This window comes from Podarcis vaucheri (assembly GCF_965113315.1).
Source record: "Podarcis vaucheri genome assembly, chromosome: 3".
NCBI lineage: Eukaryota > Metazoa > Chordata > Lepidosauria > Squamata > Lacertidae > Podarcis > Podarcis vaucheri.
Window position 1 is genome coordinate 15,372,935 of NC_138761.1, and position 23,195 is coordinate 15,396,129.

The 23,195-nt window shown below is 42.0% G+C and overlaps 1 protein-coding gene across 30 annotated transcripts in view; it reads left to right on the forward strand.

Annotated features, from left to right (window-relative positions):
- NRXN1 (neurexin 1) overlaps nucleotides 1-23,195 on the forward strand; it is a 1,008,670-nt gene that overhangs the window by 476,168 nt on the left and 509,307 nt on the right. For 20 of the 30 annotated variants that reach the window (XM_082217236.1, XM_082217247.1, XM_082217258.1 and 17 more), the window contains 2 exons: nucleotides 3,652-3,855; nucleotides 7,078-7,104. In XM_082217236.1, the coding sequence (XP_082073362.1) occupies nucleotides 3,652-3,855; nucleotides 7,078-7,104 (231 nt within the window). The remainder of the gene's footprint in view (nucleotides 1-3,651; nucleotides 3,856-7,077; nucleotides 7,105-23,195) is intronic. The other 10 variants (XM_082217269.1, XM_082217273.1, XM_082217251.1 and 7 more) reach the window with 1 other exon arrangement.

Consider the following 23,195-nt stretch of genomic DNA (forward strand, 5'->3'; position numbering starts at 1 on the left):
TTATTGGGGCTTGTGGTACATGATTGCCTTTCGGCAGTGCCTTTTGCAGGTGTATGTTTTCAGCCAGGCAACAACAACAACAACACCAAAAAAGATAAATGTGCAAGATGACATTTATCAACAGAAATTATATTGGGGGGGGGTGCGGAGATGCTAGGATGCATGATTTTCAGGGTTGCATATCTTGCATTTACTGTCAGTAAGCAGAGATGCTCAGGGGTGGGGGTTATTGGGGGTTTTTTTGTTTTGATTATGTATTTTGTGGTTTTATATTCTGATTTTATCCTGTAAACCGCCCTGAGACCTGTGGGCATAGAGCAGTATATAATAATAGTAGTAATAGTAGTAGTAGTAGTAGTAATAATAATAATAATAATAATAATAATAAATACTATTCCAGCTAAGAATATAAAGTCCAAAAGTTTTAAGCTGGATCACTTAGTTATATTTCAGCAAGTTAATAATAATAATAATTGATTAAAGGTATTGCATATTAACACTCGCCATCTGTAACGGAGCGCGTTACTTCCGGGTTTCACTGCTCGCTTAAAATGACATCACGTGCATGCGCGGCAGCTGCAAAACGTGACCCGCACACGCACAGACGCACCGTCGCATCTTGCGTTCCATTTGGGATGTGAACGGGGTTCTGGAATGGCTCCCGTTCGCATCTCAAGGTACCACTGTACTGGCACTTTTTTTTCTTTTCCAAATGTTAAAAGTGTGGCACTTTCTGTAACAGCTTCATGGGGAGTACCAGCACTCCCCCCCCCCTGCAAAAAAGCACTGATTAAGTCAACGTACACAAACTCTTCTGGGTAATCTTAAAGTGTTAAACTGGGTAGTAGAAAGTGCATTATATTGTTAGTAAGCAAAAACAATCATTCATTGTTGCGACAGACTGTGATTATGTTTTGCTTCCCATTTCCCATTGGACAATAGCCTTATTATTATTAAAACATGCCTTCATCAATTAAAGCTGATCCCAAAGCTTTAGGAGGCAACCCCCACTGCACAGAATTAGATCTCAGTAGGGGCCTGCAAAAGCTTGTTACCGGCCAAGCTCAATGCAATCCAGCACCCATAGGAAGCTGCCTTATCCTGAGTTAGCTCATTGCTCCATCTAGCTTAGTTTTGCCCACACTGGCTGGCAGTGACTCTCAAGGATTTCAGGCAGGATTCTTTGCACAAGGGAGTGGACATGAAACGTTTTGCTTGCAAAACAGATGCTGTCCCGCTGAGCTATGGCCCTTCCCCTTGTGTGTGTTCCAAGGGGCCTGACGTGACAAACTTTGCAAAGCAGCAAAACCAGGAGGGTTTTTTTGTGTGTGTGAGAGAGAGAACCTGTTGGGTCATCCTGGCCAATTGGTGAGTTTAATGTTGTGCAGAAACACACTGGGGAATACAGTGGTACCTCGGGTTAAGTACTTAATTCATTCCAGACGCCCGTACAGTGGTGCCCCGCAAGACGAATGCCTCGCAAGACGGAAAACTTGCTAGACGAAAGAGTTTTCCGTTTTGGAGGTGCTTCGCAAAACGAATTTCCTATGGGCTTGCTTCGCAAGACGACAATGTCTTGAGGGTTCCTGCTGGTTTTTTTTCCTCCCCCCCTTTTTCGAAGCCGCTAAGCCGCTTATCAGCTGATCCAATCAGCAGATAAGCCGCTAAAAGCCGCTAAAAGCCGCTAAAAGCCGCTAAAAGCCGCTAAAAGCCGCTAAAAGCCGCTAATAGCGCTAATCCGCTAATCCTTCAATGGGCTTGCTTCGCAAGACGAAAAAACCGCTAGACAAAGAGAATCACAGAACGGATTGTTTTCGTCTTGCGAGGCACCACTGTACTTAACTTGAAACTGTTCTTAACCTGAAGCACTACTTTAGCTAAAGGGGCCTCCCGCTGCCGCCATGCCACTGGAGCACGATTTCTGTTCTCATCCTGAAGCAAAGTTCTTAACCTGAAGCACTGTTTCTGGGTTAGCAGAGTCTGTAACCTGAAGCATATATAACCTGAAGTGTATGTAACCTGAGGTACCACTGTAACAGGATTGTGGGTATTGCTTGTTTATGTTCTTCCATGCACTAGCAATAAATTTCTCCATTTTACACCAACTGCTGGATAACCCCTTTATTATTTACTTTTCAGAGGGACCGCCCTAAAACTTATTGTCCTGGCTCTCTCCCCCTGCCCCCTCCTGCAGCCCCCTAGATACAGCTGCCCCCTGGTGTTGTTTAATAAAGCCATTTCCTCTCTGTGCACGGTTGCATTCCCTGTGCAGAAACGATAGTATAATTCCTTGCCCTAGAGGCCGTGATTCTGCTTAATGAGCAGCGTATTATGAAGCATTTCTTCCAGTTGTTTGGAGCATAAACTTCTGCTCCAGCGGTGTTTAGTGTATACCAGTCTCCTTGGAACAGTAACCAGACTGCAGGGGAGGGCAGAAAAAAGGGGGGGAATGCTTCTAATGTACATTCCACAATAGGCAACCCAATCAGAAGAGATGCTACCCCAAGAAATAAATGTTCAGAAGTCTAACGATTGCTGCACCAAAATGCCCAACGTGTATTGTATCTGACGAAGTGTGCATGCACACGAAAGCTCACACCAATAACAAACTTAGTTGGTCTCTAAGGTGCTACTGGAAGGAATTTTATTATTATTATTATGTATTGTGTTGCCCCAGCTTCAGTGGCCATACTGGGATACAATACTTATCCTACAAGGGACGCGGGTGGCACTGTGGTCTAAACGGCTGAGCCTCTTGGGCTTACCAATTGGAAGATAGGCGGTTTGAATCCCCACAACAGAGTGAGCTCCTGTTGCTCTGTCCTAGCTCCTGCCAACCTAGCAGTTCGAAAGCATATCCAGTGCAAGTAGATAAATAGGTACCACTGTAGTGGGGAAGGTAAACGGTGTGTCTGTGCACTCTGGTTTCCATCATGGTGTTTAGTCATGCTGGTGTTTAGTCATGCTGGGTTTAGTCATGCTGGCCACCTGACCCAGAAAGCTGTCTGTAGACAAATGCCGGCTCCCTTGGCCTGAAAGTGAGATGAGCACCGCAACCCCATAGTTGCCTTTGACTGGACTTAACCGTCCAGGGGTCCTTTACCTTTACCTTACTTGTCCTACCCCAGGCTTCCTCAACCTTGGCCCTCTAGATGTTTTTGGCTTACAACTCCCATGATCCATAGCTAGCAGGACCAGTGGTCAGGGATGATGGGAACTGTAGTCTCAAAACATTTGGAGGGCCAAGGTTGAGGAAGCCTGTCCTACACTATAAGATGCAATGTGGTACAGTGTTCATCTTGGACAGCAGGGGCTATTGTGTATATAGTTTTCACTCAGGTCCACTAAAGTTAATTTAGGCAGGAAACCCTGGGTTGTGGTTACAATGTTGGCAGCCGGCTGCCTATAAAAGCAGGTCGGCTGAGCTGTTTGTAGTTCAGTTCAGTTCCAGCTTACTATAAAGAACCACTTGGAGAAATCTCTGTCATCTGCTATGTCCACTCACAACTTAATACCTCAGGTGCCAAAATGTCTTGGGCTGGCCCTGCTTGACTCAGCAGTTTTTTTGACGATGCGACTCATGGCGTTCGCTTGCATGCAGAAACACAAGCTTGTAATTCCTTTACAATCTTCCCTCTTGTCCGTTTTCAGAGGCAACTGTTTTAAGCTACGACGGAAGCATGTTTATGAAAATACAACTCCCCGTGGTGATGCACACCGAGGCAGAAGATGTGTCCTTGCGGTTCAGATCTCAGAGAGCTTACGGCATTCTAATGGCCACCACTTCGAGGGAATCTGCTGACACACTGCGTTTGGAACTGGATGCAGGACGAGTTAAGCTAACAGTCAACCTAGGTAACGTCCCTCCCCGACTCCCACCCTGAAGTTAACATCTCAAACATCCTTTTTTGGTGTGCGTCTTTGCCTGCAAACACCTATTCAACAGCCTGTTGGCCACTGAAAAATCAAATGAAACAGAAATATATATATGCAGTTCTCATGCATATACATATATTTGCAACATGCATAAGTTCATTATTCTTTGAGTTTAATTTCATCTTTACACACTCCACCATAACCCACCATTATTAATTCTGAACTGCAGTCTGTTCTAAAAAGAGAAGACCACCAGCATTTAGCAGGCAACCTATTTTTATTTTGTTAGCATCTTACCCAACAAGGTGGGTTTCTCAGCCCAGGATTTCCCATATTGCTGCATTACACAAATAAATCCTAGTTCAAAACACATGCCCCTGGGTGCTGGGGAAGCTCTGTTGGTGTGTCTGCATTGCGCATGCAAGCTTCATGCACAATGTTTCATGCAGCTTCTGTGAAGCACAGGATTTGGGTACCCAGAGAGTCAGTTCTTCTGATGGCAAGGGGGTGCAGGGTGGCAACTGGGGAAAGCTCCCTGGCCTCAGCCAGGCAGTCCACTCACACAAGCAGTTTAAAGTCAGAGCTGCCATTCTGTGCTCATGTACATTTGGGGCTCTAAGGCTGTGTACACACTCCGGTTGACTCTGCATCCAGTGTGTTCACACTACTGGTTTGTGAAGCCATGTACACATGGTGTTAGCCACAATTCACACCTGCCCTGTAGTTTCTGGAGAAGTACTGTGTTTTGATTAGCTTTCCCCCACCCCGGACCTGCTTTAATCCAATTTGAGAACAGAAGGAATGCAAAGATCTCCACGCCCTTTTTTACAAGCCGGTTTGGAACTGGATAGTGAACTTTCAACAACAGCCTAGCTGTGTGTGCCAGGTTGATCAGGCCTGAGACACACAGCCTGGGAATCTTTCTTTGCAAAAGGAAATGCTAGGATGAACAACCCACACAGAACTACTCACAAGCTGGGGGGGGTACCTTTACAAGAGACTGTAGCCTTATACCAATATGACACAGCTTCAGATTTTTCTATTCCTTCTGAAAAGAAGCTCTAGAAAGGCAAAATTGAGTTATTAGCACACTAGCCCTAATCTCTCTCTCTCTCTCTCTCTCTCACACACACACACACACACACAGAGAGAGAGAGAGAGAGAGAGAGAGAGAGGAGTGGGGAAATACACACAAAAAAAGAGGATCCTGGAGTCAACGCACAATGAGCGACGTCCAAACACATCTGGCCGTAATGATGTGTACAGTGTCTTGCAAATGTGATTTGAAGCTCAGCTATAGGGAAAACAAACTTGCTGCGTTTTAAGCCGGTGATGTGTGCACAGCCCAAAATCACACTGTTGTCCTGAACAGTTTGCTCATGCGAACCGAGTTTGCCCCAACATATAATCAGAACCTACTCTGTTAAAAACCAGCAAGCTATTTAGCCCTTTCCAGTATGTTGTACTTGATCTTGGCTTAATGTGTTAGAACACATAAAATATACGCAAGCAAGAAAAACCTGATTGCAGGCCACATTTTTGTTTATTTCTGGTCTTCTCTATAGAGCAGCCTGGCATTACATACTTTCAAATCCATCTCCCTCCCTCCTTTGATTTGATTTGATTTTTTTTAGAACTCCCCCCGCTACAACTTCATAGTGATCTTGTGTGTGTGTGTCACAAATAACACGACCCTTCAATGCCCAAAGTCTGCGGCCCTCAGCAAACAGCCATGTGAACACAAACCACATAAGCTCTCCTGCAGAAATAATATCATGCTTTCCTAGGTTTTTTTATAGCATTTAGAAATAATTGATTGTTGCTTTATTCACCGAGGAACCAAATGCAAGTTTACCAGAACAACTTCCTTTTTTTGTTTGTGAGAGAGATTATTTTTAGGACTTTTTGTACAGCATTAAAAACAGAACAAAACAAAACCCTTCTCTTCGGTGTGATTTCGTTTTTAAATTGCGAAAGTTGGCAGGGCAGAGTGATATATTCAAAATCCATTTTTTTTGTATAGGAATGCAAGATAATTGAATTTTGATTATATTAATCAGATTCTGCAATAGGGAGATCAAACAAGGACACTTTTCTTTAGCTTCAGATAGAGCCCTCTAGTGACATTTTGGAGTTCCTGCAAGCCGATGCATTTTTTTAATAGTCTTGATGGTTGTAGGATAATGGCCAGGAGAGGGCTCTTTTAAGAAAGCTTTCTGTAGACAGAGGCATGTAGGTGATGTGCCTTGGCTGTTTGCCACCACTTTTCTGATGCGGTTGACGACACATGACAAACTCAGCTACATGGAAACAAAATCTAGGTTGTTATTTTTTTAAGAAATAAAAGCAATAATATTGATGATCCTCAAAGACCATGTAGAGGAACAAATGAGTATGCTGCTAATTTGAGAAGGGTGTTTCAATTTGCCCGTACAAAGTGCACATTTCCTTTACATTATGAATAAAATAAAAGCATTATTCACCACAAAGGCGGAAATAAATTTGCTAACGCTCACAAGTGACAAGATGTCGAAAAGCATCCTCTCAAAAGTCAAAGAGCAAATTATAATATTGCTTCGCTATAATCTATTAAAATAAGAGATTTCTAGAGGAGATGGCGAAGTCACTTTTCCTATGTTTACTCAACGACTTCAGTAAAAGCGAAGGGTATTTCCAAGGATTGAGAGACCATCTAAGGTGGTTGGAATATTACAATTACAATTTTAAGCTTTTAAAGTTGCATCCTCCTTTGAGGCATTAACTGTGATCCAGAATGTGTGATTATTGGCTTGGCTTGTACTATTCCCCATTGTGACGGAGCACTTTTATTATTTTTTAAATTAAAATTGAGAAGATTAATTTGTTCTTTCATATATGGGGGAGAAAGTGGCAGCCAGCTTAAATCCAGTATCTGGACCAGTTTCTCCACAAGTCTTTATTCCCCACTTAGATTTGTCACCATGTAGCTTTGTTTGAAATTGGCCATATTTTTTTTATCCTCTATTTCTACTCACTTCTATTTATAAAGTTTTTTATCACCATATATCTGCGTTCTATGGCAATACCGAAAGAATCTGAACACGCAGTGGCCATGTTTGCATGTGTCTGTCCCCGGAAGGGTGGACTGTAATTTTATTGGATGTCTGCAGCTATTACTTTGAAGGATAAATTTTCATTTCTCATCTATTCTTCCCCATCTAGACTGTATCAGGATTAACTGTAATTCCAGTAAGTGCCTATTCAAAATTTTTAAACTTATTGTTCCTCCATTTATGCAATATTCACAAACTTTAGATTAAGACATGGTGTGCATCCTTTTTTTGTTTTTGTTTGCATACTTAAAATGACTTGCATTTGAAAAAGATATAGCAAATTCCATGGGTGTGAAAAGAAATCATCGCACATGGCTTGCCTTACCTGCCCTAGAGTTGCCTTGTCCCCATTCCCACCCCACCCCCTGAAATTTCAGACCAAACATCTAAGAAGTTTCAAGGACAGTTTAAAGAATCAGGCATAGAAATGCCACAGAGTCTTCTGTCATCTGCAGAGCATCCTTCAATTTCCCTAAAAGTCAAAGCAGTTGTGGAAGTTTTGCCCCTGTGTTCCAGTAAGGCTAAATATGTCTTGTATGTGAGGAAAGGATGACTGTATACCCCTAATATTTCTCAATTACTGAGGAATTATCTGCCTTTTTGGTTTTTTTTTAAAAAAGAATTATATTGAAATTTTCTCAAACAAATTAGAAACACATAATAAAAAACAACACAACACACACAACAGAACTTGATTGTGAATGTAGTCTTCTTTCCACTGGAGCCAACTCCAGGAGGCTGTGGGTGCTGGGTGCCCACAAAGTCAATGGGCAAATTTGAAGCCCTTGGTCGCGGGCACCCACAATATTTGGCACAAGATGGCACCTATGTCTGGTTCTGCTTGTTGTTGTGCAGTGGGAGGATTGAAGAGGCCACAATCATAGAGAAGAAACAGCAATCTAGAAGGCCAAAGGAAGTACTTCATACATTTTTAAGGTATCTTCACTCACCCTTTCTTCCCTGGCATCGGCGGCGGCACCTTTTTGTGGCTCTCCTCAGATGCCAAAATGTCTTGGGCTGGCCCCGTCAGTCCCACTTCTTTTTCCAGTCGGAAGTTACGATTGCTCCATAAGTCTGCAGTCTTGTACACTGGGAGTAAATTCCGCTGAGCTCAGTGGAACTTACTTCCGAGTGGATATGTATTGGATTGCACTGTACACGGGTTCCCCCCCCCCAGCCCTCCAAATATATACATATTGAAATGAACTTTCACAGTGTGATATATCAAAATCTGTTTATGCAGTGTTCAACTGAAGGAATGGGTTCCCAAAACCTGAAACCTGACTGTGTAGTCAGTCTGAAACGGACCCCAAAATCCACATTTTTCCTCCTCCAAGGGAGCATTTCTAAAATGCATAAACTTGAGCTTTTGAGTCAATGTATAAACAGAAAGCCAGGTGTATAAACAAGTGCTCAAAGCGCTCTCCTTTATCAGTCCGTGACAGCAATGGATGGCCTTGGCTGTTCCAGTGGAGCAGGGATGGCACTCTGTCTATCTTATCTTACATCCTGACCACACTCTGACGCACAGACTTAGTCTGGGAACAGCGCCAGGAGTTGGTGACCTCTTGCTCCAAGATAAGGCGGTCCTGCCCTCTGGAGCAACAGAGGGCAAACCTGTCCCATCTTCTTCTAGACACACCTTCAGATATTTGAAGACAGCATTAATTCCCTGCTTAACCGTCTCTTCCTCAGGCTAGGCTTTCAGCCGTTCCTCACAGGCCATGCTTTTTGGATCCCTCATTATCCCGATATGCTTGTGGGAGAATAATGCACCCACTAAGCTCCATGTATGGAAGACAGCCGCCTTCTCTTTCTATGGCATGGCATGCTCTACTTCTGCCATGGGAAATCCAAGGAATATTATCTTGATCATTGGATAGAATATAAGAACCCCTGCCCACATCAGCCTCTGCATATGTATCTCCTTGGAAGATTTTTGCCTCTGCCACCACTTGCAATGTTTTTCCCCACATTATTCTTCCATTGTTGATATTCTTACAAACCAAGAGTTGAACTCCCTGTTCCAAATAAAGAGGGTGTGCAGTCGATTATATTTTTTATGTCCCGCAAGATTATATTTGTGTGATGGCTTCTTTTACACACTAAATATATAAGATCTCTTAGACTGAATTGGTTTTTTTCCTATGTGTCTTACATCATGCTTGATAAATTTTTAACCTTTCTGATATTATTTGGATTAAGATGCTATGTTCTGAAAGAGGATTGTGGACTGTGATTTTATTTTGAGTCTGTGGACCTCCCAAACTTTCTATAGTAAGTACAGTACATTCTAGTTTTCCTTTTGTGGTGGGCAGAGGTGTGGGAAGAGAGTGTTAAATGTTGCAGACGTTGTGGGACAAAAATAGCTATCATGCCCTTGTTTTAAACCAAGTGACTGAGGCATGATTGAGTCAAAGCTAAATGCTTCTTTTCCCCATTGATTTCTGTGGGAGAGACTTAAATATAACCTTAGCTCTCCCATGGAAGGTAAATGGGCTCAAAAGTAGTTAACTTTGGCTGGAACATGTTTTGAATTTCCATTCAGGAAACATACTGCTATTCAATTCCAGTTCACTGCAATGGTGCTTACTTGCTGCGTTTGACAGCAGGCGAACATTTGATGGATTACTGCCAAAAACATCATTCTTTTTGGGTTTTCTAGTTTCAGGTTGGTTGGTTGGTTGGTTTGGAAACACTTGGAATGTGAGATTACTTGTTTGCAGCGCAAAGCAACAACAACAAAATGTGCGCCTTTCATCCAGTTGCCTTCTTTCGGTGAGGCAAACTGAATTACAGGTCTTTCTGTATGTGATACAACAAAATAGAAACTAGAGTGGAGAAAAATAGCTAACGGGAACAGAAGTATCATTATTAATTATCATCATCGAAATATTGACTGTAGTTCTCAATCTCAAGCATTCTTGTAGTTCACATTCAAATATAACATATGCATTGTATAAAAAGTATGTTTAATATTTTCCAAAGCACAGAATTACATCGTGACAATTTAAATAGTGATATACCAAGAAGGTGGAAAATACTATATATATAGTATTAAAATACTATATATAAAATACTATACACACACACACACACACACACACACACACACACAAATATGCTCTTTTTCTCTTGAATATATATATATATATATTAAAAAATACATCTCTGGCATTGCAAACAAACCTCAATGTAAGCGTAAAGTCACAGGTATAACAAAAAGCAACAGTTCACCACAAGCACAATAAATGATTTTTGTTATTGCTGAGAAGTGCATTTGTTCTGTGGAGCTAATGGCAGGTGGTATAGGAGACTTAGATTTCCTATGGAATACCCATAATGCCTTTCTATGAGGAAAAAAAAACTGTGGAGAAGAACACCAGTAATATGGGTTACATCCAGCAAAGTCATATACTGAGTTAGACCCATTGAAAACAACAGACTTCAGCTGTGTTTAATTTCAATGGCTTTATTCTGAATATGACTTAGCTGGGGAACTTTTTGACCACCAATTGTTGGTGAACTACAACTTCCAGCAGTCCTAGCAAGTATGGACAATTGCCAGGGATGATGGGAATTGTATTTCAGCAAATCCTAGAGAGCTATATGTTCCCCGCACCTGACTTAGTAGCATACAGTACATGCTTAAGAGCTGAAACTTAAGTGGCAAAGTGCTTTCATGTTCTGTGTGTGCTACGTGAATGATTCTATTCATTTATGGAATGAGGATGCTAGGAATCAGTAGGCCTGGTAGGTGTGCAACAAGCATGTTAACTCTACACGCACATTGGCCGTTCATCTGTTAACTGCATGTAAGGTGGGGAGAATAAAAAATAATGTTTTGATGGTGTGTTTTAGTCATGGCTGCTATGGCAGTTGTGTCTTTTCTCGTCCCACGATTGGGGCACTGAGTCAAAAGGTAAATGTAAATAAGTTGCAGTTAAGTTAGCTACATGATCTGAGTAAAACTTTGAAACTGTTAACGTGAGTCCCTAGACAAAAAGCAATCTAAGGGACATGGTTGGTTTTCATGTAGTGGTCTCTCTTTTGCCACACCTTCATTTCAGACTCCTTTGCAGTTTCTTCTTTCCATGTTTTGATAGAAGCAAATCATTATAAACAGGAGCTGAAATGATCGTTTGCAAATATTCGAAATCCACCCTGAATTTGAAATGTTTTAAATTCAGAATTAAAATCATTTTACCTCAGAACTCTCCGACGTCTCTTAAATGTTTTCATTTTAGCAGACATCAAAAACTGTCAGCTGTCAAATAATATAAAATACCAAATGCCATTGCATTTTATCTCCAGTATGCTGTCACATGCTAAATATCATTTTGTTTGTACTGTCAGGCATCAAATACTGTTATCAAATGTACTAGTATGACAAGTGGTGATAGCAAATCTCCAGTGAATATTTAGGGAAATATTGTAAGAATATCTACAGACTGTTTGAGATAAGTATACATACAGAATTCTAGTGAATGCATTTATTTCAGCTCCACCATAGATTTCCTCTTATGATAAAACCACACTGACTTTCTGCTTCTTGCCTATTATCCCACTCTCGCTGACTGAAAAGCTCTCTTCCATAATTGTCAGGTCTCAGTAGGCCTCAGCTGATACTCAGAGATATTTTTTGCATCCACTTTGCTGCTTTCCCCTCTTCATTATTGGATCTGTTTTTGTTTTTTAGTAGGCACTTTTGGGTGATGGAAGGAAGCATTGCATGTTTTCCTTTTCATTCGTTATGCTTCCGTTCATATGTGCTCGATGTGTATGTCAGCACTGTGTCTCTTCTAATGGTGGGCATTCTCTTTAGGCCACTAATCTGAGTGCTTCCTGCAGCATTGCAGGACTTTCTATCTAAAATCTAAAAAACTCTTTCTGCAGTTCCTCTGCTTCTTGCACTACTGGAATAATACTATGTGTTTCTCTCAAGTGGCTCAAGGCTTCTGAAGCTGGCTTGATAGAACTTGAAGGGGCCACTAGTATGGAGTGCCCATTCTTAGTTGTGAGAGATTAATGGTGCGTAGCAAGGCATTTTGATATATATCACTGTCATGAAACTGAGAGTCTATTTTCTGTACGACAGCCAAGCTTTTCAACTTTTGTGCTACTTTTAAAGTGACAAATGGCCAGCAATAAATGTCAAACTCTGATCTTTCACTTTTTGCGTTGTTTGGAATGTGATCTTATCTACATGTAAGCACAGCCCTGTCAGTCCGAAAAGGCCACTGCTAAAATGTCATCATGAGAAACCCTAAATCAGTCTCCCAGGTGGCTTAATTTAGAGATTGGTTATAATGACATGTTCTGTCCCCTTCTGAATGCAGTGGTTGATTTCAGCTGAGGTTTCGGAGAAGTTAAACAAGAAGGTCTTCCAGGTTGCAGCCAGGAGATTCTCTCCATACCTTTATGCTATTGCTCTTATATTTTTATCTCACCTTTCCTTCAGGGAGACCATCCCATCATCAGAAATGCCAGTTGAGGCTGACAGTGATGCCAAGATACCCAGTGAGTGTGATGGTTGAGAGGGGAGTCAAAACTAGGTCTTGCCAAACCAAAACTAGCACTTGCTCCATCTTAGTTTGGCTACTGAAGCAGAAGACAAGCTGCATCTTCTGTTGCCCTTCCTTTCATGCCTCCTCCATGCTGCGTGACACACCTGAAGTTCTGCCCTCTACAAAAGTAAGCAAGGGAGGGAAGGCCCCAAAACAGGTGCAGGAACTTTACTTGGGTGAGTAGGGGATTACCCAGGGCCTAACCAATGGAGGGAGCCACATCAACATTAATCAACAGTACCAGATGTCAGTGTTTGAAATTACTGGACCCGTTTCTTCACTTTCAAGACTGTAGCAGTGATCAGTGGAAGTGTTTCCCCAAGAGTGCTTTCAGTGCTTTGAGTCTGCTCCATGCTCCGTTTCCTAGATTGCTGAGAGGGCCTGCATGCTTAATCAACTGTTATTGACTCACTAGCAGAAGATACCCAGCTCAGGAATTCTAAGTAGCCAAAACTTGCTGAGATTTATAAATGGATAATGCCATTTGTTTGTTTCCTTCCAAATCGGTACAGTTTGGAATGGCTCAGCCATTCCATGCAGAATTTGGTTACTGTCTTGCTTCACATGTCATAGCTCCCCAATTGCAGCCCAGTTACAGCTGGTCATATGGTCTAGGGCTAGGCAGTGGCCATAGCGACAGGGCACTGGGAAGGCGCTGTGAGGAGGCCTGATTCGCTCATACGGCATGCCCCTTTGCAAGTGCCTTGCAATTTTCACTTGCAAGAATTTCTGCAATCCTCAGGCCGCCCAAGCAGTTTCCACCTCTATTATCCTATTGGCAAATGCTAGGGAAAGATAAGTGGATGGAAGATCAAGCGCGCAGTTCAGACGCAACACATTTCTCAGCTTGCATCTCTGAGAGAGGCAGAAACTTAATAAAGACCATTCATCTCCCTGATATCTCAAGCTTTCGGTAATGCACTGGGCACATAAGAGACTGCCATCCATTCTCCTGCGGAAACTGCAAAATCTCATTTGATGATCAAATTGACTAATACATTATCCATGTGTTATCCTTATAGGATTTACTGCATGGATTGGGCAGAATAAAAGTATCTGCCCCCCCCCCCCGGTAAATAAAAAGCCTCAGAATGCAGCAAATAACGTTACATGCTTGGTTGGTAGATATGGGCACCTTACAGGCCTTTACTATATTCAAAAGCTGCAGTTTTGATTTTCCTGTCGTGTCTGATATAAGCGTAAAAGATCATATCGTTAAAACCAGCTCAGGATCATGCAAGCTACAAGTTCAGATCTTGCTACCACTGCTCAGATATTGGTATCAAAGTAAGAGAACAGAAGGAAGGGGATGCCAACCAAATTCAAAGATCAGTAGATTTCTCTCATTTATTTTTTATTTTTTTTTGCCAGAAACACGATCATAAAATCTCTAGGTAAAGGTAAAGGGACCCCTGACCATTAGGTCCAGTTGTGACTGACTCTGGGGTTGTGGCGCTCATCTCACTTTATTGGCTGAGGGAGCCAGCGTACAGCTTCTGGGTCATGTGGCCAGCATGACTAAGCCGCTTCTGGCAAACCAGAGCAGCACACGGAAACGCCAGAGCGGTCCCTATTTATCTACTTGCACTTTTGACATGCTTTTGAACTGCTAGGTTGGCAGGAGCAGGGACTGAGCAATGGGAGCTCACCCCGTCGTGGGGATTCGAACTGCCGACCTTCTGATTGGCAAGTCCTAGGCTCTGTGGTTTAACCCACAGTGCCACCCACGTCCCGTCATAAAATCTCTACTCGGGTATAAAAAACCATCTGTAGCTCAGTGGCAGAGCATATGCTTTGCCTGCCAAAGGGCCCAGCTTCAGTCTCCAACATCTCCAGTTTCTACCTGAAGCTCCTTGGGAGTCACAGCTAGTCAATGTAAAGAATTCAGTCTGATTCAGTATGCGGCAACTGTTTATGTTCCTATGCTCCCATGCATAGTTTTATTCTGCTGGTGTATGCGGAATGCATTTTCAAGACGGCACAGAAGCAAGAATGAATGGTTCAAGGAAAGCAACAATTATTATATAGATACCCAAAGGTGAAGAACACTTAATATTTAGCGGGAGATGCTGCTTTCTTACAAAATGGAATAGGAATGAGGTGGAAACCCGAGCACACCTGTTCCCACCTGTTCAAATTGTTAGCTTGATCATCAAACCATACCATAGTCAACCTGATGCAAGTCCTTCTTTTTCTTCTTCTTTTTCTTCTTCTTCCGTCATCTCACAGCTCTATGTGGGGTGCTACCACACTCCCAACATCCAACGCTCAAAAATATTTCAACCTTGTGGAAATGGATGGAAAAATAGTTATTGGTGTACCCCAAGAAAGATGGCAGAATCCTGACATGCAGCCCATCTGTTTGTTTGTTTTTTATTTTGATGGAAGCCACCCAGAGTAGCTGGGGTAACCCAGTCAGATGGGCGGAATATAAATAAGAACGTTCTTATTCTTATTCTCTAGTGCAGAGCTTTCCAAACTGTGTGTCGCGACATGCTGGTGTGTTGGCTGCAATGTTTGGGTGTGTCACACAAATGCTGCAAAGGGATTAGTTCCACCTCCAGTTTGCTAGTAAAACTGAATTACTGTGTTGCAAAATGATGCATGTCTAAAAACTGTGTCACCAACATGAAAAGTTTGGAAAGCTCTGCTCTAGTGTCAAATGACACACCAACCTTCCCCCCCCCCCCAAGCCAGGGAATGATTGGCTAGACTCATTATTCTCAGGCAGGAAATAAGACATTGGTTAGGTGGCCCAGTGAGATCTTTGGACTTGTGTTGGAACTTCCCAAAGGTGATGTGGTTTTGGTTTTGTTTAGTCTTGGGGAGACAGGAAGGTATAAGCTGGAGTACAGCTTGCATTTGTGCTCTTTGAGCATTAAGTTGAACATTCAAAGAGCTTTCTCAGGTCTGCCAACACTCTTTTTCAAAGAAACAAAACCCCATCAGGTGCAGTGAAGGTTCCTGTACCTTCATTGGTGTAGATGAGCACGTGTAACTTTTCTCCAAGGGTGAGAAAAGATGTCATTTGTCTTCTACAAAATTACAAAAAGTTTCAGAATGCATTTTCTGTAGGCACTTGTTTGCAATAACAGGGAGATGAACAATAATAGAATGAACAGGGTTCTTCTTCTTCCTCTGGGGATATATCAGGGGACATGTGGAACGTTGGGTCAGAGAATTATTGGATTAATTCTCTTTTTTAAAGGCCATTAATTCCATGAGAAGCTTCAACAGAAAATATGACTACATAATGAGCATTTATGGGACCTGAAACCTAAGCAGATGCTAATTGGAAGAACAAAGATAGATTGTATTAGTAAGAACGAGGATACATTAGGGCAAAGGTGAAATGACAAAGGACAAAATGGGTATATTTTTTATGCCTCATGCATTTTTCAAATCACCAGTAAGTGACCTTACTGCAGGTTTCTGCTACAGACCTCCAAGCCTGACCAAAGACTTGTGTGATGCCTTCCTTGAGCTGATTGCCAAATATTTAAAAAGGAGAGATATTGTAGTCATGGGAGACTTCAGTTTCTCTGATATCTGCTGCAACTGAAACTCTGCCAAGAATGTAAGGTACAACAAATTCTTCAATAGCCTCATTGACAGTTTCATTTCCCAGAAGCTGGCAGAAGCAACAAGGGGATAATCTATCTTGGACTTGGGCCTCACTAACAGGGGAGTACTGATAAATGAGGTGGAAGTACTGCAAAACTTTGAGGATGTGATCTTGTCCTCTTGGGTTTCGTGATACAGAGGCAAGGGACAGCTGAGTGCAGTCAGACAGGTACTTTGGACTTGAAAAATGCTGATGTCAAAAATCTTAAGGAACTGCTGGATGAGATCCCATGGTCAGAAATACTCAAAGAGGAGTTCAAGATGAATGAGAGTTTCCTAGAGATGAAATACTGCAGGCACAAATACAAACAATTACGAGAAAGAAAAGTGGGAGGCATCTAAATAAACCACCGTGGTTTACAGATAAGCTGTGAGCCAAGAAGGGCATGTATAAGAAATGGAATAAAAGGCAAAGTACAAAGGTATAGTACAGTGGTACCTCAGGTTAAGTACTTAATTTGTTCCAGAGGTCCGTACTTAACCTGAAACTGTTCTTAACCTGAAGCACCACTTTAGCTAATGGGGCCTCCTGCTGCCACTGCACCGCCAGAGCACGATTTCTGTTCTCATCCTGAAGCAAAGTTTTTAATCTGAAGCACTATTTCTGGGTTAGCAGAGTCTGTAACCTGAAGCGTGTGTAACCTGAAGCATATGTAACCCGAGGTATCACTGTATACATAAGTTGCCAACAGTTTCAGGAAGAAGGTCAGGAAGGCTAAAGTTCAGATTGAGCTCAGGCTTGTAAAACAGTTTAAAGATAGCAATGATTGTTATTTCTTCTATGTTTGAAGCAAGAGGAAGAATAAGCAAGCAATATGTCCTCTGTGTGGAGAAGAAATGCTGATGGAGAAACAGAGAGAAGGCAGAACTGCTCAGCACCTATTTCACCTCTGTCTTCTCCCAAAAGGAAAGCATTGCCCAATCTAGTAATAACAGGTTAAATGATGCAGGGATCAAGATAGAAAAAGAGGTGGATAGGGAACACCTAGCTACTTTAAATGAATTCAAATCTCCAGGGCCTGATGAGCTGCACCCAAGGGTACTAAAGGAGCTTGCATATGTAATTTCAGAGTCTATAATCACTGAGAATTCTTGGCTGATAGCTCACTGCCTCCTTTCCTTGCTCCCTTCCTTCTCTATTATTCACTTTTAATGCCTCTGTTGATCAGTCCCACCCTTCCTGGCATCCGTTCTCTGCCATTTTCTCAAGCTTCTTTTCCTACCAGCTGTTGCAAATTAACAAATGTTCCCTGGGAGGAAGTGTAAGTAAATCCAAAACTGCTATGCTTCTGTCACTGCCCCCTTCTGTTTTTCTGCCGATGGACTTTACTGCCATTATATGCCTTCAAGGCTGCTGTCTGCAGGGATTGGCTGTACAACCTACTTTCCCATGGGGCACTCAGGTCCAGAGCCAGCCCAACCACATCAGACATAGTTTGGAGAGAAAAAGCCTTGTGGGCCAAATTGGGAGTCTTGCTGGTTTCGCCATGGGCTGGAGATTCCCCACCCCTACTCTGTACCATCCATAGTAGTGTGTCTGGTCATCATTTCAATCACATAGAGTTTGGGTGTTCCTTGTGTATTTGTTTGCGGAATCAGAAACACTGTGTGTTCTGGAGAATCCACATGCTTTCTTGGGAGAAAGAGAGAGTCATGGCTTACCACAGACATGAGGTGTCTTATATACTATATACCGGTTAAACTTTGCAAACAAGGTTTAAACCAAGTAGATTCCCTGAATGAGCAGTTGATATCTCCTTTGGAACTTCTGTGCATGATTGTGCCTACTATTCCATCCATTTAATCTGTGGCAGTTAGCATGAATGCAATAAAGACATTCTCTTTCCTAGCTGCTACTTTGCTCTCAGAGTATAGTGGTACCTCGGGTTAAGTACTTAATTCGTTCCAGAGGTACGTACTTAACTTGAAACTGTTCTTAACCTGAAGCACCACTTTAGCTAATGGGACCTCCTGCTGCTGCCGTGCCGCTAGAGCACGATTTCTGTTCTCATCTTGAAGCAAAGTTCTTAACCTGAGGTAATATTTCTGGGTTAGCGGACTCTGTAACCTGAAGTGTATGTAACCTGAAGCGTATGTAACCCGAGGTATCACTGTACAGGCTTTTTCCCCCAATTTTTTTTATTAGTTTTCCACAAAATTTTTGAACACACAAACAAATAAACAAACAAACATAAATCCTAACCTTATTGTAACTAATCTTATTAAGATTGTTACGTGACTTCCTCATATCCCCTTGGTTGAATTTCAGTGTATATTATTTTAACGGTTTTCCAAAACCAATATTCTCATAAAGTTAACTTAGTCACTTAACATCTTTCTAACTTTCCCATTTGGCATTTCAACATATTAATTTATCACGTTGCATATTTAAATCCTAGGCCTATCTAGTATTTGCAAGCTTTTTCAATTAAGTTATCTTAAAATATTTGGCTAAGTAGTGTTTAATTTTTTTTCCATTCTTCCTGGTACTCCTCCTCCTTCTGGTCGTGGACTCTTCCGGTCAGGTCGGCTAGCTCCGAGAAATCCATCATCTTCATCTGCCAATCTTCCACTGTTGGTACTTCTTGTATTTTCAGAGTAGAGGCTTTTTAGGGGTTGACTTTAATTAGTTCTTTTTTTGCGTGGAATATATTTCCATATAGAAATAAATATGCATTAGTCATGCACAGCGGAAAAAAGTTCATTGTTGCCATCAACAGTTTGTTATATGTGAATTCATTCCTCACTTCATGAATTTTTCCTAGATAAAAAGATCCCAGCGGGCACTTAGTTCCTGTGCTCTTTAAGCTGTTACTCTCCATTATCATTATGAAAATAAGATCAGTAGCTCAATTGGAAATATGTTTGCTGAAGAGGTAATGGCATTAAAAAGCTTGCTGGAACTGTGTGTCGCCACCACCAACAAAAAAATCTTCTATTAAAATGACTTTTCGGTGTCTAGTATGTTTTACATTTGTGCCTATTAAAATGCATGAAATATCTCTTCTTATCTCCATTAGGCATTCAGCAGCTTATTACTGAGACCTTGTAAACTGTTTCCTTAATATCTGGTACTTCACAATGAGTGTAACAAATCATGCTTGACAAGATAGTTAGAATTGCCATCCAGGCACGCTCCCATTGCAAGCTGGGCACAGAATGCTGTCCATTTAATTTTTCAGCATTTTTGAAGGCCTTATTGAAAGTCTTCAGAAGACTATTTCCTGCTTAATGTACTGATTTAGATGCACCTAGGAATGGCGGTTCTGCTAGTCTTGCTTTCTCTCAGCTTCTCACTTTTCCAATCTTAAATTCAGCTTGTCACAAATTTCCAAAGCAGCTGAGGAAGGGGAAAGTTCTCATAAAAACATTCTCAGCATTTTACTTCACATTTATTCTAATACAAACATTTCTGAAAACAATTTCCCCGTAATACAACGCATTTTATATTTATAAAACAAAGCATGTTCCTTTAGGAGAAAGGGTGGGATAAAAGTGCAACAACAATAATTGAACAATAATTTATTGAAGCAGGATTCACCAGTCTTTCCACTAATACGTGAATTTTGATGGCTTGCTGCATTTTGATTTGGCAAATGTGAATTGTGTAGGTTTACATTAACATGTGGAGTGAACTAGATTTTCTCCCCTGTTGTCTGTTACACCCACAGTAGGAGGATGATACATTTCCATGGGATTCGTATAACAGCAAATCAAGCTCTGTGCAATACAGAGAAATTATTTGTATCCTGAAATGGGTATAAATAATGTGACAATAATTCAAAAAACAAGCCTTGTTTTTTTTGAACAGATAACCTACATTTGAGACATTGGTTGATGTATCAGGGTGGCTGGACAGTGACCCACATTGCAAAGTATTGTGTCTTTGGAATTTCCAACGTCATTTTCAGCTCTTGATGGAATAAAATACAAGATGAAGACTTCAGCTTAGAGTCACTGACACATGCAAAAAAATATGCTTAACCGCAGTACTTACCTGACTACCTTCATAACTTTACTACTAAGTAAGGGTATTTCCTGTTTTAAAATGTATTAATCTTCCTGTCAGCAGTATTTCAAATGAGAAAGGCATGATACAAATGTAAGAAATTTGAAGCCATTTCTGTCTAAAATGTGAGCAATAACATTATTTCAATTTCTACATTCATTTCAAAAATCAGGTAAGTTTTTATAACTCACCTTCTACATATATTTGCTGGTATTTGCTCCTTGGAGATCACAAAACTAGAGAAGAGGAAGATTATGTCTGAGCAATAACTTAAAAGAAAAGGATGGAAAATAATGTAGAAATATTAATCACTTAGTGTCTCCTTACCTTATAGCAGGGGTAGTAAATATAGCAACTACAGCTCCTATCAGCCCCAAGGAACTTGACCAGCGGTCAAGGGTGATGGGTGTTGTAGTCCAACAATATCTGGCAAAAACCTTGTTCACAATGCTGTTACTAAAAACAAGGCAAGAAAGTCACAACCAAAAACATCAATCCTGGCATCAGATTCCGCTCAAATAACTAAGGGTGCTTCCAGACTGTCACTCTTTTGTGGGGATGATGTGTACACTTTATGAAATAAATAAAACAAATTGCAAATGCTAGAAAATTCAGGTTGCACAATTAAAGTCACTTTGGTGCTCTTGCGCAACAAATGTGTTTCCCTTCCATTTTTATTTATTTTTTAATCCTCAAGCTTTTTGCAGGAAGGGAAGTGATTGGAGACTACAGTGGAAAAGGGATGGCAGTTGTTTCATCCAATGTCATATATGCCCACCCCAACCAAATTAGAACGAATGCTCAGTAAACAGCTGCTGTTGTGTAATTCGCCCACAAACCTTGGTGATTGCGTGCCATCACCAAGAGGGCTCTCCCCTACATTGTCATATAGTGGGCTCCAGCTAAAAATGATGCAATCAATAGAACCTACCTGGTAAATCCTAAAAAAATGGGCAGGTCTGTACAGCAAAAGGTGTACCTTGGCTCCAAGTTCGATTGGACATAAATACAAGGACCTTGAAGCAGACTTGGTAGCATATAGACAGCCAGGGCTTGTCCCCTGCCCCATCCAAATTGCTGTTTCAACTGGATAATCCATATGAAGCTCTTGGAAAACTTAGAGTGTTATACAAACATTAAGTATTAAGTATCTCTCAGCAATTTCCAAGTGGTCAATGATGATTATATTTTTTAAAAAAACAACAACTTCTGATCAGGCCTTAGAATGAAACTGCTAATGCAAGAAAGTTGTGAGATGAAAGTGTGGAACCAGTAGATAAAACTGAATAAATAGCAACAACAACAATACTATTGTTATTATTGCAAATATTGCAAAGCCACTGCGTGACCAGGCGTGACAGCCGCAGCCCCCAGGAATCATAAGAAAGGAATAAAGACTCTGACAACATTATGGAATTAAAATTAGGCCACAACTTTATTAAACATCCGAATGTAGGAAGACCTTGGCTTAGGCCTTGGGTGTGTATCCCTCCCAGCCCCCAGCCGGGGGAACTGGGGCACATCAGGGTAAATGGGATATGGAGGTGCTCTGCGAGACATAAGTGTAGCAGGCAGCCCAGCCCATATCCCCGAACACAGGGTAGTTCACTGACGACCTTTCAGTGTATGGCCGGTGACACCACTTTTAAGAGGGGACCTTGGAATCACCACCACAGGGAGGTGAATCACCACTTCATGTCACACCCCCACCCCATTATAGGGATAAAAAGACTAAAGGATTCCACCCAAGGCCATAACCACCAAATTTGTGATGAATTGCTACAGGGAAGACAAAACCTGCCAATGCAGGAAAATTTATTCTCCATCCTTCAACAGCAACCAGTCAAAGACCGTAGCAGTGCCCACTAAACAGGAAGAAAAAAATAACCCGCAAACAAGAAAACATTAAACAAAGGGAGGGTGAATCTCCAGAGCCGACTGCCTGGCTGTTGTTGGCTCCACCCCTTATTTATAAATGGGGCTGGTTCCGCCTCCCAGCAAGAAACTTGATTACTGAGGCTGGGCGCAAACCTCCAAATAATAACACTGAGAGGCAAGCCAGCCCTCTCCCTACTAGAAAGTTCTCTGGGAACTGTAGCGCCACACACGATCTCGCAAAGGGCACCCACATTATAAAGTGTGAATGCTCATTCCATTTTTTGCAGCTGTCCCTGCTTTCCTGATGTAGTAGAAAATCAAAGAGAAAAACAGTTTGCCAATCCTGCTTTTTTTTCTTTTTTAAAACAAAACAAATACTCTTGCGCATTTTAAGTTTCACAATTTGAACTCACATAAATCATAGCACCATTGTGGCTACGGGAATAAGATGAATTTGGAAGGTGCTGCCATGGTGCCCACCCATGAGGCAAAGTGAGGGGACTTGGGATCCACGGGGAAGCAGATCTGGCCTCCGATGAATGCACTGCCTGTTGTTGCTGCTGTTGCCACCATGATGGCAGAAACAACTTCAGCCTACACCTTGGAGACCAGCTCTGCTGCTTCCTTGACAGCCCACCCCCAGGGCCACTGCTACAGCTGCCTCTTGGTGAACAGGAGATGCTTCTGGGCTCCTCCTGCTCCTAGGAAGAAAATGGTGAGGGCTTCCTTCTGGGGTATCCTGGACTTTGCACCTGCCTGGCATTATTCAGTCTGGGTTCCTTCTCCCCCACCCACAACGGCCTTTGATTCCCACTTCAACCATTGGGTGAGGTTGATTTGACACCCCCCCCATTCCCTATGTAGCAGTTGGTCCCTTACCTTTCCCGCCCTGACCTGGCCACAGTGATCCATGCGACGGTCACTCCAGGCTTGACTACTGTAATATGCTCTATACGGGGCTGCCCTTGAATCTGTCCCAGAACCTCCAGTGGGTGCAGCGAGGCTCCTCACGGGGTCTCTGCCATGGGAGCATATTCACTCAGTCCTTTACCAGTTGCACTGGCTCCCAGTGGAGTATAGGGTCAGTTTCAAAGTGCTGGTCTTGACATTTAAAGCCCTTTGTGGCTTAGGGCCCTCGTACTTACGGGA